Source organism: Oncorhynchus clarkii, chromosome 17 (assembly GCF_045791955.1).
Source record: "Oncorhynchus clarkii lewisi isolate Uvic-CL-2024 chromosome 17, UVic_Ocla_1.0, whole genome shotgun sequence".
Lineage (NCBI taxonomy): Eukaryota > Metazoa > Chordata > Actinopteri > Salmoniformes > Salmonidae > Oncorhynchus > Oncorhynchus clarkii.
In genome coordinates, this window is record NC_092163.1 from 49,856,086 (window position 1) to 49,872,668 (window position 16,583).

General features: G+C 43.6%; 1 protein-coding gene across 3 annotated transcripts in view; it reads right to left on the bottom strand.

Annotated features, from left to right (window-relative positions):
- LOC139371029 (disco-interacting protein 2 homolog B-A-like) overlaps window positions 1-16,583 on the bottom strand; it is an 89,915-nt gene that overhangs the window by 19,123 nt on the left and 54,209 nt on the right. For all 3 annotated transcript variants that reach the window (XM_071111058.1, XM_071111057.1, XM_071111056.1), the window contains exons 10-17: window positions 12,090-12,200; window positions 11,872-11,995; window positions 11,484-11,593; window positions 11,308-11,410; window positions 5,544-5,608; window positions 5,349-5,442; window positions 5,128-5,247; window positions 1,603-1,717 (exon numbers count right to left, since the gene is read on the bottom strand). In XM_071111058.1, coding sequence (XP_070967159.1) covers window positions 1,603-1,717; window positions 5,128-5,247; window positions 5,349-5,442; window positions 5,544-5,608; window positions 11,308-11,410; window positions 11,484-11,593; window positions 11,872-11,995; window positions 12,090-12,200 — 842 coding nt within the window. The remainder of the gene's footprint in view (window positions 1-1,602; window positions 1,718-5,127; window positions 5,248-5,348; window positions 5,443-5,543; window positions 5,609-11,307; window positions 11,411-11,483; window positions 11,594-11,871; window positions 11,996-12,089; window positions 12,201-16,583) is intronic.

Consider the following 16,583-nt stretch of genomic DNA (forward strand, 5'->3'; position numbering starts at 1 on the left):
ATATGCAGATGATACAGTCTTATACTCAAAGATTTCTTAGTGTCCAACAAGCTTTCTCTACCCTTAAGCTTGTTCTGAACACCTCCAAAATAAAGGTAATGTGGTTTGGTAAGAAGAATGCCCCTCTTCCCCATGTGTCATTACTACCTCTGAGGGTTTAGAGCTTGACCTCATGCAAATACTTGGGAGTATGGCTAGACGGTGCACTGTCCTTTTCTCAGCACATATCAAAGCTGCAGGCAAAGTTAAATCTAGACTTGGTTTCCTCGATCTGTAAGGTATGCGGAACTGGCTGCAGGGAAGTCAGGCGCAGGAGAGCAGAATTGGGTAGCAAACGGGGAGCCCTTTATTACGCAGAACAGACACACGGCACTAAAGACAATAAACAAATATGGGTTGACATAACCCGGTGCAAACCAGTCTGACGTACACATACACAACAAACAATTCCCCCCTCCTCACCTCCAGGCATGGGGGGGAACAGAGGGTTAAATACACGTCAAATAATGAGGGAATGTAAACCAGGTGTGCGGGAAAACAAGACAAATGGAAAATGAAATGGAAAATGAAAAGTGGATTGGCGATGGCTAGAAGACCGGTGACATCGACCACCGAATGCCGCCCGAACAAGGAGAGGAACCGACTTCGGCGGAAGTCGTGACACTATCGTAATCGCTCCTCTTTCACCCCAGCTACCAAACTAACCCTGATTCAGATTACCATCCTACCCATGCTAGATTCCGGAGACATAATTTATTGATCGGCAGGTAAGGGTGCTCTCGAGCGGCTAGATGTTCTTTACCATTCTGCCATCAGATTTTCCACCAATGCTCCTTATAGGACACATCACTGCACTCTATACTCCTTTGTAAACTGGTAATCTCTGTAAACCTGTCGCAAGACCCACTGGTTGATGCTTATTTATAAAACCCTCGTAGGCCTCACTCCTCCATATCTGAGATATCTACTGCAACCCTCATTATCCACATACAACACCCATTCTGCCAGTCACATTCTGTTAAAGGTCCCCAAAAGCGCACACATCCCTGGGTCGCTCCTCTTTTCAGTTCGCTGCAGCTAGAGACTGGAACGAGCTGCAACAAGCACTGAAAGTGGACAGTCTCTTCATTCAAAGACTCAATCATAGACACTTTTACTGACAGTTGTGGCTGCTTTGTATGATGTATTGTTGTCTCTACCTTCTTGACCTTTGTGCTGTTGACTTTGCCCAATAATGTTTGTACCATGTTTTTGTGCTGCTACGATGTTGTGTTGCTACCATGCTGTGTTGTCATGTTTTACTGCCTTGTTATGTTGTTGTCTTAGGTCTTTCTTTATGTAGTGTTGTGTCTCTCTTGTTGTGATGTGTGTTTTGTCCTATATTTATATTGTATTAATTTTTTTAATCCCAGGCCCACGTCCCCGCAGGAGGCCTTTTGCCTTTTAGTAGGCCGTCATTATAAATAAGAATATGTTCTTAAGTGACTTGCCTAGATAAATAAAGGTTAAGTAAATACAAATAAATAAATACAATTTGGCCAAGTAGCAAAACAAAACACAAACTGTTACTTTCGCTAAGCAGACGAATTCAGCCCATCCTACCTGCGGATGGCTACCGTCATGGCCTCAGGGGAGGTGGCACAGGGACAGATGACCTCTGGCTTCAGCCCGTGGATCTGGAACACATTGAGGAAGGCATCGCAGGACGACACTGACCCTTAGGGAGAGACAAAGACAGAGAGAGAGAGAGAGACTCAACAACAATGACATCTCACAACACTGACCATTTTTGGAGGGTATCCATTTTAACCATACAGGGCTTTGTTTATCACTTGCAATTGTCCTATTTGCTGTATGTCAGCCCCACTGACTGCCTGGAAGGTGCAATCCCACCAAGCGTTTACCGACAGCAATGTTTTTTGGTACTGTCCAGACTGGACCAAATCTGAACCAATCATAGACGTCTATGTTTGGTTCAGATTTTGTCCAGTCTAGACCAGCCTTGATTTCAACATCCACTGACGTCCAGACTGGCCTTTATTTGGCCCAAACATAGACGTCTATAATTGGTTCAGATTTGGTCCACTCCTGACATCTACAGTGCCTTCGGAAAGTTTTCAGACCCCTTGACTTTTTCCACATTCTGTTAGGTTAACCTTATTCTAAAATGTACTTTAAAAAATGCTTTCCTCATCAATCTACACAAAATACCTCATAATGACAAAGCACAAACAGGTTTTTACGAATAGTTGCTAATTTATTAAAAATAAAAACTGAAATATGACATTTACATAAGTATTCAGACCAGTACTTTGTTGAAGCACCTTTGGCAGCGATTACAGTCTCGACCCTTCTTGGGTATGACGCTACAAGCTTGGCACACCTGTACTTGGGGAGTTTCTCCCAATCTTCTCTGCAGATCCTCTCAAGTTCTGTCAGGTTGGAAAGGGAGCGTTGCTGCACAGCTATTTTCAGGTCTCTACAGAGATGTTCAATTGAGTTCAAGTCCGGGCTCTGGCTGGGCCACTCAAGGACATTCAGAGACTTGTCCCGAAGCCATTCCTGTGTTGTCTTGCCTGTGTGCTTAGGGTTGTTGTCCTGTTGGAAGGTGAACCTTCGCCCCAGTCTGATCTCTCTGTACTTTGCTCCGTTCATCTTTGCCTAGATCCTGACGAGTCTCCCAGTCCCTGCCGCTGAAAAACATCCCCACAGCATGATGGTGTCAGGTTTCCTAGACGTGACGCTTGGCATTCAGGCCAAAGAGTTCAATCTTGGTTTCATCAGACCAGAGAATCTTGTTTCTCATGGTCTGAGAGTCTTTAGGTGCCTTTTGGCAAACTCCAATCGGGCTGTCATGTGCCTTTTACTGAGAAGGGGCTTCCGTCTGGTCACTCTACCTTAAAAGCCTGATTGGAGGAGTGCTGCAAAGATGGTTGTCGTTCGGAAGGTTCTCCTATCTCCACAGAGGAACTCTGGAGCTCTGTCAGAGTGACCATAGGGTTCTTGGTCACCTCCCTGACCAAGACCCTTGTCCCGTGTTTGCTCAGTTTGGCTGGGTGGCCAGCTGTAGGAAGAGTCTTGGTGGTTTCTAACTCTTTCTATTTGAGAATGATGGAGGCCACTGTGCTTCTGGGGACCTTCAATGCTGCAGACATGTTTTGGTACCCTTCTCCAGATCTGTGCCTCGACAAAATCCTGTCTCGGAGCTCTATGGACAATTTCTTCGACCTCAGGGTTTGGTTTTTGCTCTGACATGCACTGTCAACTGTGGGACCTTATATAGACAGTTGTGTGCCTTTCCCAAATAATGTCCAATCAATTGAATTTAAAACAGGTGGACTCCAATCAAGTTGTAAAAACATCTGAATGATGATTAACGGAAACAGGATGCACCTGAGCTCAATTTTGAGTCACATAGCAAAGGGTCTGAATACTTAAGTAAATAAGGTATTTCTGTGTACATTTGCAAAAAATTACTAGAAAACTGTTTTCGCACAATTGGCCTAGCGTCGCCCGGGTTAGGGAGGGCTTGGTCGGTAGGGGACAACATCGCGCACCAGCGACTCCTGTGGCGGGCTGGGCGCAGTGTGCGCTAACCAAGGTGGCCAGGTGCACGGTGTTTCCTCCGGCACATTGGTGCGGCTGGCTTCCGGGTTGGATGCGTGCTGTGTTAAGAAGCAGTGCGGCTTGGTTGGGTTGTGTATCGGAGGACGCATGACTTTCAACCTTCGTCTCTCCCGAGCCCGTACGGGAGTTGTAGCGATGAGACAAGATAGTAGCTACTACAACAATTGGATACCACGAAATTGGGGAGAAAAAGGGGTAAAATTCAACAAAAAAAAAAAACTGTTTTTGCTTTGTCGTTATGGGGTAATATGTGTAGATTGCTAAGGAATTTGTATTTATTTAATCCATTTTAGAATAAGGCTGTAATGTAACAAAATGTGGAAAAAGTCAAGGGGTCTGAATACTTTCCGAAGGCACTATGTTTCACAATTTTGGACAGCACAGTACAGCACAGCAGAGTACAGTACATTACAGTATAGTACACAGTATAGTCAAGAAAAGTAGAATATAGTACAGTACAATACAGTAGAGCACAGTAGAGTACTGTAAAGTAGTGTACTGTATTGTCCCCTACTTTATTCTAATGCACTATACTCTAATGAACTAAACTTTACTCTACTGTCTATACCAAATAAACGTTTTCCTGTACTGCACTCTACTGTGCTCTATTGTACAAATCGGTGCCGTACTGTACTGAGGTTCAAACTTGTGAAACATAGCCTAAACGTCTATTATTAGTACAGTTTTGGATCTGGTCTACACCGACCAAATGTGTACTTGTTTGGGGGCGGTGCTAATTAGCATAATACCCAACATGCTACATTATACATAAAAACTATATCATTTACATTTTGGTTATTCAGCAGATGATCTTACAGTGCCACCTACAGTGAATAGGTGAACCACCTACAGTGAATGCATTCAACATAAATAGATAAACAACAATATATCACAGTCATAGTAAGAAAGATTTTTTAACTGAGAATGTTATTGTAGTTGAAGTTGTCTGTTGGTTTATTACGTAGGTTGAATTAGTTTGAACATAATTGCTGTCAGGTACAAAGCTTTTGAAAAAGCTAACATACCTAATGCTACAGCTGAAAGTAATACTAAACATTCTGTTGCAATCTTCAGTTGGCTCCTTTTTCCTATAGTAAGAGCCTTGAAAAAGTATTATTGTGATACAATGCTTACTTCATTGAGAATGTATGCGCAGTTGAAATTTTACCATAGAATCAACGTCTGAAAAAAAATGTATTTTTAACATCTGTAAATTAAGTATTTTCAATGTCCGGAAAATACATATTTTTGACTGCCAGAAAATAAGTCTTCTCACCTTTCATTCAACACCTACAATGCACCCGATTTCAACATCCGGAAAATAAGTATTTTCGACATATGGAAAATAATATTTTCACCTTTCATTCAGTACCTAAAATGCAAGTCTTTTCAAGGTAATTTTGCTTACTGGGATGCAGACCAGTTCCAAACATGTCTGCCATCTGTAGTTCCAGTGTGGCTTCCACACATTTCCCTGCATGGACTACATTTCACACTCACAGGGGTTGGCTCCGTCAGCGACAATGAGCATGCGCAGTGATGCCAGGCTGGTGTCCCTCTGTTCCCTGTGTGCCATCATGGCCCAGTGCAGGTCACGACACTTCACCAAGGCAACGCGCGCTATGGGGGGAGAGGAGGAACAAATGAGTACATGAACATCACAGTGTTCTCATGGTCACACGGAGAGCGAGAGGGTGTGGAGGTGTGGGTGGTATAACTACCTTTATGTATATGGACCCTCTGAACCCAGGAGAGAGGGCAAGCCTTCATCACAGCGTAGGGCACACTGATAGTGTGGATCCTGTTCATTACACTCTGAAAGAACAACAAAATACAACTTATTGAATGGAAATTCATATGATATGAAATCAGTTTACCTGTAACTATTATCCCCCCATCCACAAACACACTCTCACCGTGAGAACTCCATGCCACAGGCCCATGTCCTTTTTAAAGTCCAGAACGTTCACTAATGTCTCACCTAAGAACAGAAACAAATAGATAAGTCCCTATGAGAAGCATCCTTCAAACACTTGTTCCCTGTGTATCATCGTCAAAACCCAAGATGGCGTAGCAGTCAGACGTCTTTGTCCTTCGTCTTGTCGTGTCCCATGTATATATATCTCTTTATATCTTTTTCTTCGCATATCTTTTTTTATATTTTTCTAAACCTCAACTTCAAAATACTCTCCTGCAACCCGCCTCACCCAATGTGTTGTGGATCTTTTTTTTCTAACGTATTTTTATTTACCTTGGAACCGGAATCCCCCAACAGAAGCTAGCCAGCTCACTAGCCACTAGCTAGTAGTCAGCTAACCACTGCTAGCGGTCATCAGCTAACCATTAGCTCGGTAAGCTCTCGCCAGTTTGTACAACGCGACTCAAACCAGAGCATACCGGACCTATTTTCTCTCCATATCCCTGGATTCCTACCGCAAGCTCTGGACCTTTTTATCTGGATCATCGCAGCTAGCCAGCTGCTATCCGAGTGACTACTCCTGGCTAACGTCTGCACCAATTAGCAAGCACTAATTAGCCTGGAGCTAGTCCATGCTAGGCCCATTCTCCCGGCTAGCTGAAGAGGCCCATCAGCTACTCCTGGGCTACAATACCCGGACCCCTTCTATTGCTGATACGGGGCACGGAAGCCCGCCGATCCTTCACAACTGGACTACAACGTAATCTGCTCAAGGGGGTACTCAACTGGCCCCTACATCGTGACGTCCCCTGAATGCTCATCTGCTAGCCTGCTAGCCGCGGCCCGCTAGCTGTCGAGAGCATATTGGACTGTTAGCTGAATAGATCCATCAGCCAATTTCTTGGGCCACGATACCTATTTTGCCAATTGGACTTGAACCCCTCTGCTACTCGAAACCCTACTAATCCATCACGACTGGTCTATCGACGTCACCGCATGAGGAGGCTAAAACAGACTTTCCTCTGTCGAGACGTCCCTCTAAGGCCCTTCTGCTAGCTTGCTAGCCACGGCCTGCTAGCTATCTGAATCGCCGTGTCTCCAGCCAGCCCAACCACTCACTGGAACCCTACGCATGCCTCTTCTTAATATCAATATGCCTTGTCCATTACTGTCCTGGTTAGTGATTATTGTCTTATTTCACTGTAGAGCCTCTAGCCCTGCTCAATATGCCTTAAACAACCATTAAATTCCACTTCCCACATATATGTGGTGACATCACCTGGTTAAAACGTCTCTAGAGACAATATCTCTCTCATCTTTACTCAATTCCTAGGTTTACCTCCAATGTACTCACATCCTACCATACCTTTGTCTGTACATTATGCCTTGAATCAATTCTATTGCACCCAGAAACCTGCTCCTTTTACTCTCTGTTCCGAACGTACTAGACAACCAGTTCTGAAAGCTTTTAGCCGTACCCTTATCCTACTCCTCCTCTGTTCCTCTGGTGATGTAGAGGTAAATCCAGGCCCTGCAGTGCCTAGCTCCACTCCTACTCCCCAGGTGCTCACATTTATTGACTTCTGTAACCGTAAAAGCCTTGGTTTCATGCATGTTAACATTAGAAGCCTACTCCCTAAGTTTGTTTTATTCACTGCTTTAGCACACTCTGCCAACCCGGATGTCCTAACCGTGTCTGAATCCTGGCTTAGGAAGACCACCAAAAACGCTGAAATGTACATCGCTAACTATTACATTTTCCGACAAGATAGAACTGCCAAAGGGGGCGGTATGGCAATCGACTGCAGAAATAGCCTGCAGAGTTCTGTCTTACTATCCAGGTCTGTACCCAAACAATTCAAGCTTCTACTTTTAAAAATCCACCTTTCAGAAACAAGTCTCTCACTGTTGCCGCTTGCTATAGACCACCCTCTGCCCCCAGCTGTGCCCTGGACATCATATGTGAATTGATTGTCCCCCATCTATTTTCAGAGCTCGTGCTGCTAGGTGACCTAAACTTGTGACATGCTTAACACCCCGGCCATCCTACAATCTAAGCTTGATGCCCTCAATCTCACACAAATGATCAAATACACTCCAACACTCCAAATACACCTCTGCTGTTTTCAACCAAGATCTCAGCGATCACTGCCTTATTGCCTGCATCCGTAATGGGTCTGCGGTCAAACAACCACCCCTCATCACTGTTAAATGCTCCCTAAAACCCTTTAGCGAGCAGGCCTTTCTAATCGACCTGGCCCGGGTATCCGGGAAGGATTCTGACCTCATCGCGTCAGTAGAGGATGCCTGGTTATTCTTTAAAAGTGCCTTCCTCACCATCTTAAATAAGCATGCCCCATTCAAAAAATGTAGAACCAGGAACAAATATAGCCCTTGATTCTCTCCAGATCTGACTGCCCTTGACCAGCACAAAACATCCTGTGGCATTCTGCATTAGCATCAAATAGCCCCTGTGATATGCAACTTATCAGGGAAGTTAGGAACCAATATACACATGCAGTTAGGAAAGCTAAGGCTAGCTAAGGCTAGCTTTTTCAAGCAGAAATTTGCATCCTGCAGCTCAAACTCAAAAAAGTTCTGGGACACTGTAAAGTCCATGGAGAATAAGAGCACCTCCTCCCAGCTGCCGACTGCACTGAGGCTAGGAAACACTGTCACCACCGATAAATCCACTATAATTGAGAATTTCAATAAGTATTTTTCTACGGCTGGCCGTGCTTTCCACCTGGCTACCCATACCCCGATCAACAGCCCTCCACCCCCCCCCCTCCCCACAGCAACTCGCCCAAGCCTCCCCATTTCTCCTTCACCCAAATCCAGATAGCTGATGTTCTGAAAGAACTGCAAAATCTGGACCCCTACAAATCAGAGGGGCTAGACAATCTGGACCCTCTCTTTCTAAAATTATCTGCCGAAATTGTTGCAACCCCTATTACTAGCCCGTTCAACCTCTCTTTCATATCGTCTGAAATTCCCAAAGATTGGAAAGCTGCCGCGGTCATCCCCCTCTTCAAAGGGGGAGACACTAGACCCAAACTGCTACAGACCTATATCTATCCTACCCTGCCTTTCTAAGGTCTTCGAAAGCCAAGTTAACTTCTTTGGGATAGGGGGCAGCATTTTCCCTTTTGGATGAATAGCGTGCCCAGACTGAACTGCCTCCTACTCAGTCCCAGATGCTAATATATGCATATTATTATTCATATTGGATAGAAAACACTTTGAAGTTTCTAAAACTGTTTGAATGATGTCTGAGTACAACAGAACTCATATGGCAGACAAAAACCTGGGAAAAAATCCAAACAGGAAGTGGGAAATCTGAGGGTTGTAGTTTTTGAACTCCCCCCTATTGAATACACAGTGGGATATTGGTTGTTGCACTTCCTAAGGCTTTCACTAGATGTCAACCGTCTTTAGAATCTTGAATGAGGATTCTACTGTGATGTGGAGCCGGATGGGAGCACTTTGAGTCAGTGGTCTGCCTACAGCCTCGTTCTCAGTCACGAGCTTTCACTTGAAAGGTAGATGTCATTCCATTGCTTCTCTACAGACATAGGAATTCTCCAGTTGGAACATTATTGAACTTTTATGATAAAAAACATCCTAAAGATTGATTCTATACTTAGTTTGACAAGTTTCTTCGACCTGTAATATAACTTTTTGAACGTTTCGTCCAACTGGACCAGATCGCGCATTTGGATTGATTAACCAAACGGCCTAACAAAAGAAGCTATTGGACATAAATGGACATAAATGATGGACATTATCGAACAAAACAAGCATTTATTGTGGAACTGCGATTCCTGGGAGTGCATTCTAATGAAGATCATCAAAGGTAAGTGAATATTTAAAATACTGTTTATGAATAATGTTGACTACCCAACATGGCGGATATATTCTTGGGTTGTGTATGTCGTCTGAGCGCCGTACTCAGATTATTGCATGGTTTGCTTTTTCCGTAAAGTTTTTTTTAAATCTGACACAGCGGTTGCATTAAGGAGAAGTATTTCTTTAAATCTTTGAATAACACTTGTATCTTTTATTAATGTTTATTATCAGTATTTCTGTGATTTGATGTGGCTCTGTGCAAATTCACATGATGTTTTGGAGGCAAAGCCAAATGTAAGGTTTTTGGATATAAATATGAACTTGATCGAACAAAACATACATGTATTGAGTAACATGTTGTCCCGGGAGTGTCGTCTGATGAAGAATATCAAAGGTTAGTGGTACATTTTATGAATATTTCTGCTTTTTGTGACTCCTCTCTTTGCTTGGAAAATCACTGTATGCTTTCTGTGACTAGTTGCTGACCTAACATAATGAATGATATGTTCTGATTTTTTTTTTTTTACTTTTTTTTTTTTTAAATCGGAAACTGTGGTTGGATTAACGAGAATTGTATCTTTAAAATGGTGCCTAATACTTGTATGTTTGAGAAAATTGAATTGTGAGATTTCTGTTGATTGATTTTTGAGCCCTGCAATTTCATTGGCTGTTGGCGAGGGGTTCCGCTAGCTGAACGGGGTTCCCCAGTCCTAGACAGGTTATATGGAAGTAAAACTAAATGCATGCTCTTCAACCGATCGCGGCCCGCACCTGCCCGCCCGTCCAGCATCACTACTCTGGACGGTTCTGACTTAGAATATGTGGACAACTACAAATACCTAGGTGTCTGATTAGACTGTAAACTCTCCTTCCAGACTCACATTAAGCATTTCCAATCCAAAATTAAATCCCAGAATCGGCTTCCTATTTCGCAAACAAAGCATCCTTCACTCATGCTGCCAAACATACCCTCGTAAAACTGACCATGCTACTGATCCTCGACTTCGCAATGTCATTTACAAAATAGCCTGCAACACTCTACTCAACAAATTGGATGCAGTCTATCACAGTGCCATCCGTTTGGTCACCAAAGCCCCATATACTACCCACCACTGCGGCCTGTACGCTCTCGTTGGCTGGCCCTCGCTTCATACTCGTCGCCAAACCCATTGGCTCCAGGTCATCAACAAGTCTCTGCTAGGTAAAGCCCCTCCTTATCTCAGCTCACTGGTCACCATAGCAGCACCCACCCGTAGCACGCACTCCAGCAGGTATATCTCACTGGTCACCCCCAAAGCCAATTCTTCCTTTGGCCACCTTTCCTTCCAGTTTTCTGCAGCAAATGACTGGAATGAACTGCAAAAAACACTGAGGCTGGAGATTCATATCTCCCTCACCATCTTTAAGCACCAGCTGTCAGAGCCGCTCACAGATCACTGCACCTTTACATAGCCCATCTGTAAATAGCCCATCCAACTACCTCATCCCCATACTGTATTTATTTATTTTTCTTGCTCCTTTGCACCCCAGTATCTCTACTTGCACATACATCTTCTGCACATCTACCATTCCAGTGTTTAATTGCTATATTGTAATTACTTCGCCACCATGGCCTATTTATTGCCTTACCTCCCTTATCCTACCTCATTTGCACATACTGTATATAGAATTTTCTACTGTGTTATTGACTATATGTTTCTTTACTCCATGTGTAACTCTGTGTTGTTGTATATGTCGAACTGCTTTGCTTTATCTTGGCCAGGTCGCAGTTGCAAATGAGAACTTGTTCTCAACTAGCCTACCTGGTTAAATAAAAGGTGAAATATCTATATTATTTTTTAAATCCTCATAAAGGTGACATAGACTTACTCTTGCGATAGGGTATGCCTCTCTCATACTGTGTAGTTACTCACCCTCACAGTAGTTGCAGGCCTGGGTCAGCGCTTGGCAATGGGTTAACATGGCCACCTTAGACACAGCCACACCCATCACTGTGCCCTCCTTACTTGCCTTGTACTAGGGGGAGAGAAAACACAATCCATTAGGATTGAATGAGAAGTACACACATGTGCACACACACACACCTCACCTCTATGTATGCAGGGTCAGTGTTAGCTGTAGGGATGTGGGGCTGCCAGTCCTTGCCAGGTTTGGTGAGGTACTTGGAATCTGTCACCACCCACTTTAGCTGAGGCCAGCCTATGAAAGACAGTTAATAACATACATCAGCCAATCAACTTCATTAAAAAGAGACTCATAGCGAAAGACAAAAAGTATCACTTTTTGATCTCTAGAGAGAATTGTGGTGATTGAGATCAACCAGATTGCAGTCGTCGACTGGATGACTACAAATCACCTGGCTTCCTAAATAACTACTCATTACTACTTGTAGATCAGTCAGTCTTCTCAGTCGGTGACCAGTGAATTAAATACATTGATGCTCTGTAATACGGCCAGTAAGAGAGGCAGCTCCTGACCTTTGAACTGTAGTATCTCTCCGGTGGGCGTCTTGGGGAGTCCCTTCAGACAGATCTCACTGGTCAGAGCCAGAGTTACACCACAACTGCCAAGCAGGAAGCCCACCTGACTACTGCCTGCATCCTGGTGGAACAACAATGGACATGGAGTCAATCACAAAGCAGATGTAACAGCATGTCAATGTAGGCTTGAAAAAGTTCCAATGACATGTCCTTACCTTGCGAGACAAAGGTACCTCTATAGGGACAGGGATGACCTCAGCCAGCAGGCAGCCATAGAAGGCCACCCAGAACATCCCAGGGTCACTGTTTGGGTACACTAGAGCCACCTACCGGAAATAAAATAAAACATTTAGTTGATGTATTGACCTTAATGCAGAAATCAGCAGTAAAAAACAATAACAAAGTGTTCTCCCCGCCCATTTCGGTAAAAACCCTGTTTCTGTAAAAAAGCTGAGGGATGGGGCTGAATCATTTATAATTTTATAAAACAGGAAAGACATATTGAGACCTAAGTCTCTTTTACAAATGTGCCCAAATATATATATATATATATATATATATATATATATATATATATATATATATATATATATATATATATACAGTGCCTTGCGAAAGTTTTCGGCCCCCTTGAACTTTGCGACCTTTTGCCACATTTCAGGCTTCAAACATAAAGATATAAAACTGTATTTTTTTGTGAAGAATCAACAACAAGTGGGACACAATCATGAAGTGGAACGACATTTATTGGATATTTCAAACTTTTTTAACAAATCAAAAACGGAAAAATTAGGTGTGCAAAATTATTCAGCCCCCTTAAATTAATACTTTGTAGCGACACCTTTTGCTGCGATTACAGCTGTAAGTCGCTTGGGGTATGTCTCTATCAGTTTTGCACATCGAGAGACTGACATTTTTTCCCATTCCTCCTTGCAAAACAGCTCAAGCTCAGTGAGGTTGGATGGAGAGCATTTGTGAACAGCAGTTTTCAGTTCTTTCCACAGATTCTCGATTGGATTCAGGTCTGGACTTTGACTTGGCCATTCTAACACCTGGATATGTTTATTTTTGAACCATTCCATTGTAGATTTTGCTTTATGTTTTGGATCATTGTCTTGTTGGAAGACAAATCTCCGTCCCAGTCTCAGGTCTTTTGCAGACTCCATCAGGTTTTCTTCCAGAATGGTCCTGTATTTGGCTCCATCCATCTTTCTATCAATTTTAACCATCTTCCCTGTCCCTGCTGAAGAAAAGCAGGCCCAAACCATGATGCTGCCACCACCATGTTTGACAGTGGGGATGGTGTGTTCAGGGTGATGAGCTGTGTTGCTTTTACGCCAAACATAACGTTTTGCATTGTTGCCAAAAAGTTCAATTTTGGTTTCATCTGACCAGAGCACCTTCTTCCACATGTGTGGTGTGTCTCCCAGGTGGCTTGTAGCAAACTTTAAACGACACTTTTTATGGATATCTTTAAGAAATGGCTTTCTTCTTGCCACTCTTCCATAAAGGCCAGATTTGTGCAATATACGACTGATTGTTGTCCTATGGACAGAGTCTCCTACCTCAGCTGTAGATCTCTGCAGTTCATCCAGAGTGATCATGGGCCTCTTGGCTGCATCTCTGATCAGTCTTCTCCTTGTATGAGCTGAAAGTTTAGAGGGACGGCCAGGTCTTGGTAGATTTGCAGTGGTCTGATACTCCTTCCATTTCAATATTATCGCTTGCACAGTGCTCCTTGGGATGTTTAAAGCTTGGGAAATGTTTTTGTATCCAAATCCGGCTTTAAACTTCTTCACAACAGTATCTCGGACCTGCCTGGTGTGTTCCTTGTTCTTCATGATGCTCTCTGCGCTTTTAACGGACCTCTGAGACTATCACAGTGCAGGTGCATTTATACGGAGACTTGATTTATACGGAGATGGATTGTATTTATCATCATTAGTCATTTAGGTCAACATTGGATCATTCAGAGATCCTCACTGAACTTCTGGAGAGAGTTTGCTGCACTGAAAGTAAAGGGGCTGAATAATTTTGCACGCCCAATTTTTCAGTTTTTGATTTGTTAAAAAAGTTTGAAATATCCAATAAATGTCGTTCCACTTCATGATTGTGTCCCACTTGTTGTTTATTCTTCACAAAAAAATACAGTTTTATATCTTTATGTTTGAAGCCTGAAATGTGGCAAAAGGTCGCAAAGTTCAAGGGGGCCGAATACTTTCGCAAGGCACTGTATATATATATATAACTCAGCAAAAAAATAAACGTTCTCTCACTGTCAACTGCGTTTATTTTCAGCAAACTTAACATGTGTAAATATTTGTATGAACATAACAAGATTCAACAACTGAGACATAAACTGATCAAGTTCCACAGACATGTCACTAACAGAAACGGTATAATGTGTCTCTGAACAAAGGGGGAGTCAAAATCAAAAGTGACAGTCAGTATCTGGTGTGGCCACAAGCTGTATTAAGTACTGCAGTGCATCTCCTCCTCATGGACTGCACCAGATGTGCCAGTTCTTGCTGTGAGATGTTACCCCACTCTTCCACCAAGGCACCTGCAAGTTCCCTGACATTTCTGGGGGGGAACGGCCCTAGCCCTCACCCTCTGATCCAACAGGTCCCAGACATGCTCAATGGGATTGAGATCCGGGCTCTTCGCTGGCCATGTCCGAACACTGTCATTCCTGTCTTGCAGGAAATCACGTACAGAACGAGCAGTACGGCTGGTGGCATTGTCATGCGAAGGATCATGTTAGAATGAGCCTGCAGGAAGGGTACCACGTGAGAGAGGAGGGTGTCTTCCCTGTAACGCACAGCGTTGAGATTGACTGCAATGACAACAAGCTCAGTCCGATGATGCTGTGACATACCGCCCCAGACCATGATGGACCCTCCACCTCCAAATTGATTCCGCCTCAGAGTACAGGCCCCGGTGTAACGCTCATTCCTTCGACGACAAATGCGAATCCGACCATTACCTCTGGTGAGACAAAACCGCGACTCGCCAGTGAAGAGCACTTTCTGCCAGTCCTGTCTGGTCCAGCGACGGTGGGTTTGTGCCCTTAGGCAACGTTGTCGCCAGTGATGTCGGGTGAGGACCTGCCTTACAACAGGCCTACAATCCCTTAGTCCAGCCTCTCTCAGCCTATTGTGGACAGTCTGAGCACTGATGGAGGGATTGCGCGTTCCTGGTGTAACTCAGGCAGTTGTTGTTGCCAACCTGTACCTGTCCCGCAGGTGTGATGTTCGGATGTACTGATCCTGTGCAGGTGTTGTTACACGTGGTCTGCAACTGCGAGGATGATCAGCTGTCCGTCCTGTCTCCCTGTAGCGCTGTCTTAGGCGTCTCACAGTACGGACATTGCAATTTATTGCCCTGGCCACATCTGAAGTCCTCATGCCTCCTTGCAGCATGCCTAAGGCACATTCATGCAGATGAGCAGGGACCCTGGGCGTCTTTCTTTGGGTGTTTTTCAGAGTCAGTAGAAAGGCCTCTTAGTATCCTAAGTTTTCATAACTGTGACATAATTGCCTACCGTCTGTAAGCTGTTAGTGTCTTAACGACCGTTCCACAGGTGCATGTTCATTAATTGTTTATGGTTCATTGAACAAGCATGGGAAACAGTGTTTAAACCCTTTACAACGAAGATCGGTGAAGTTATTTGGATTTTTACAAATTATCTTTGAAAGACAGTTTCTTATTTTGCTGAGTTTATAACATAAATATAAACATTTCTATCCAACCTATATAAATACACAGTACCAGTCAAAAGCTTGGACACACTTACTCCTTCAAGGGTTTGTCTACACTGTAGAATAATAGTGAAGATATCAAAACTATGAAATAACATAAATGGAATCATGTAGTTACCAAAAAAGTGTTAAACAAATCAAAATATATTTTATATTTTTAATTCTTCAAAGTAGCCACCCTTTGCCTTGATGAAAGCTTTGCACGCTCTTGGCATTCTCTCAACCAGCTTCACCTGGAATGCTTTTCCAACAATCTTGAAGGAGTTCCCACATGTGCTGAGCACTTGTTGGCTGTTTTTCCTCCACTCCGCAGTCCAACTCATCCCAAACCATATCATTTGGGTTGAGGTCGGGTGATTGTGGAGGCCAGGTCATCTGATGCAGCACTCCATCACTCTCCTTCTTGGTCAAATAGCCTTTACACAGCCTGGAGGTATGCTGAGTCATTGTCCTTTTGAAAAACAAATTATAGTGCCACTAAGAGCAAACCAGATGGGATGGAGTATTGCTGCAGAATGGTGTGGTAGCCATGCTGGTTAAGTGTGCCTTGAATTCAAAATAAATCACTGACAATGTCACCAGCAAAGCACCCCAGCTCCTCTTCCATGCTTCACGGTGGGACCCACACATGCAGAGATCATCCGTTCACCTACTCTGCCTCTCACAAAGACACAGCGGTTGAAACCAAATATCTCAAATTTGGACTCTTAAGACCAAAGGACAGATTTCCACTAGTCTAATGTCCATTGCTTGTGTTTATTGGCCCAAGCAAGTCTCTTCTTATTATTGGTGTCCTATAGTAGTGGTTTCTTTGCAGCAATTTGACCATGAAAGCCTGATTCACGCAGTCTCCTCTTAACAGTTGATGAAGAGATGTGTCTGTTACTTGAACTCTGTGAAGCATTTATTTGGGTTGCAATTTCGGAAGTGCAGTTAACTCTAATGAAC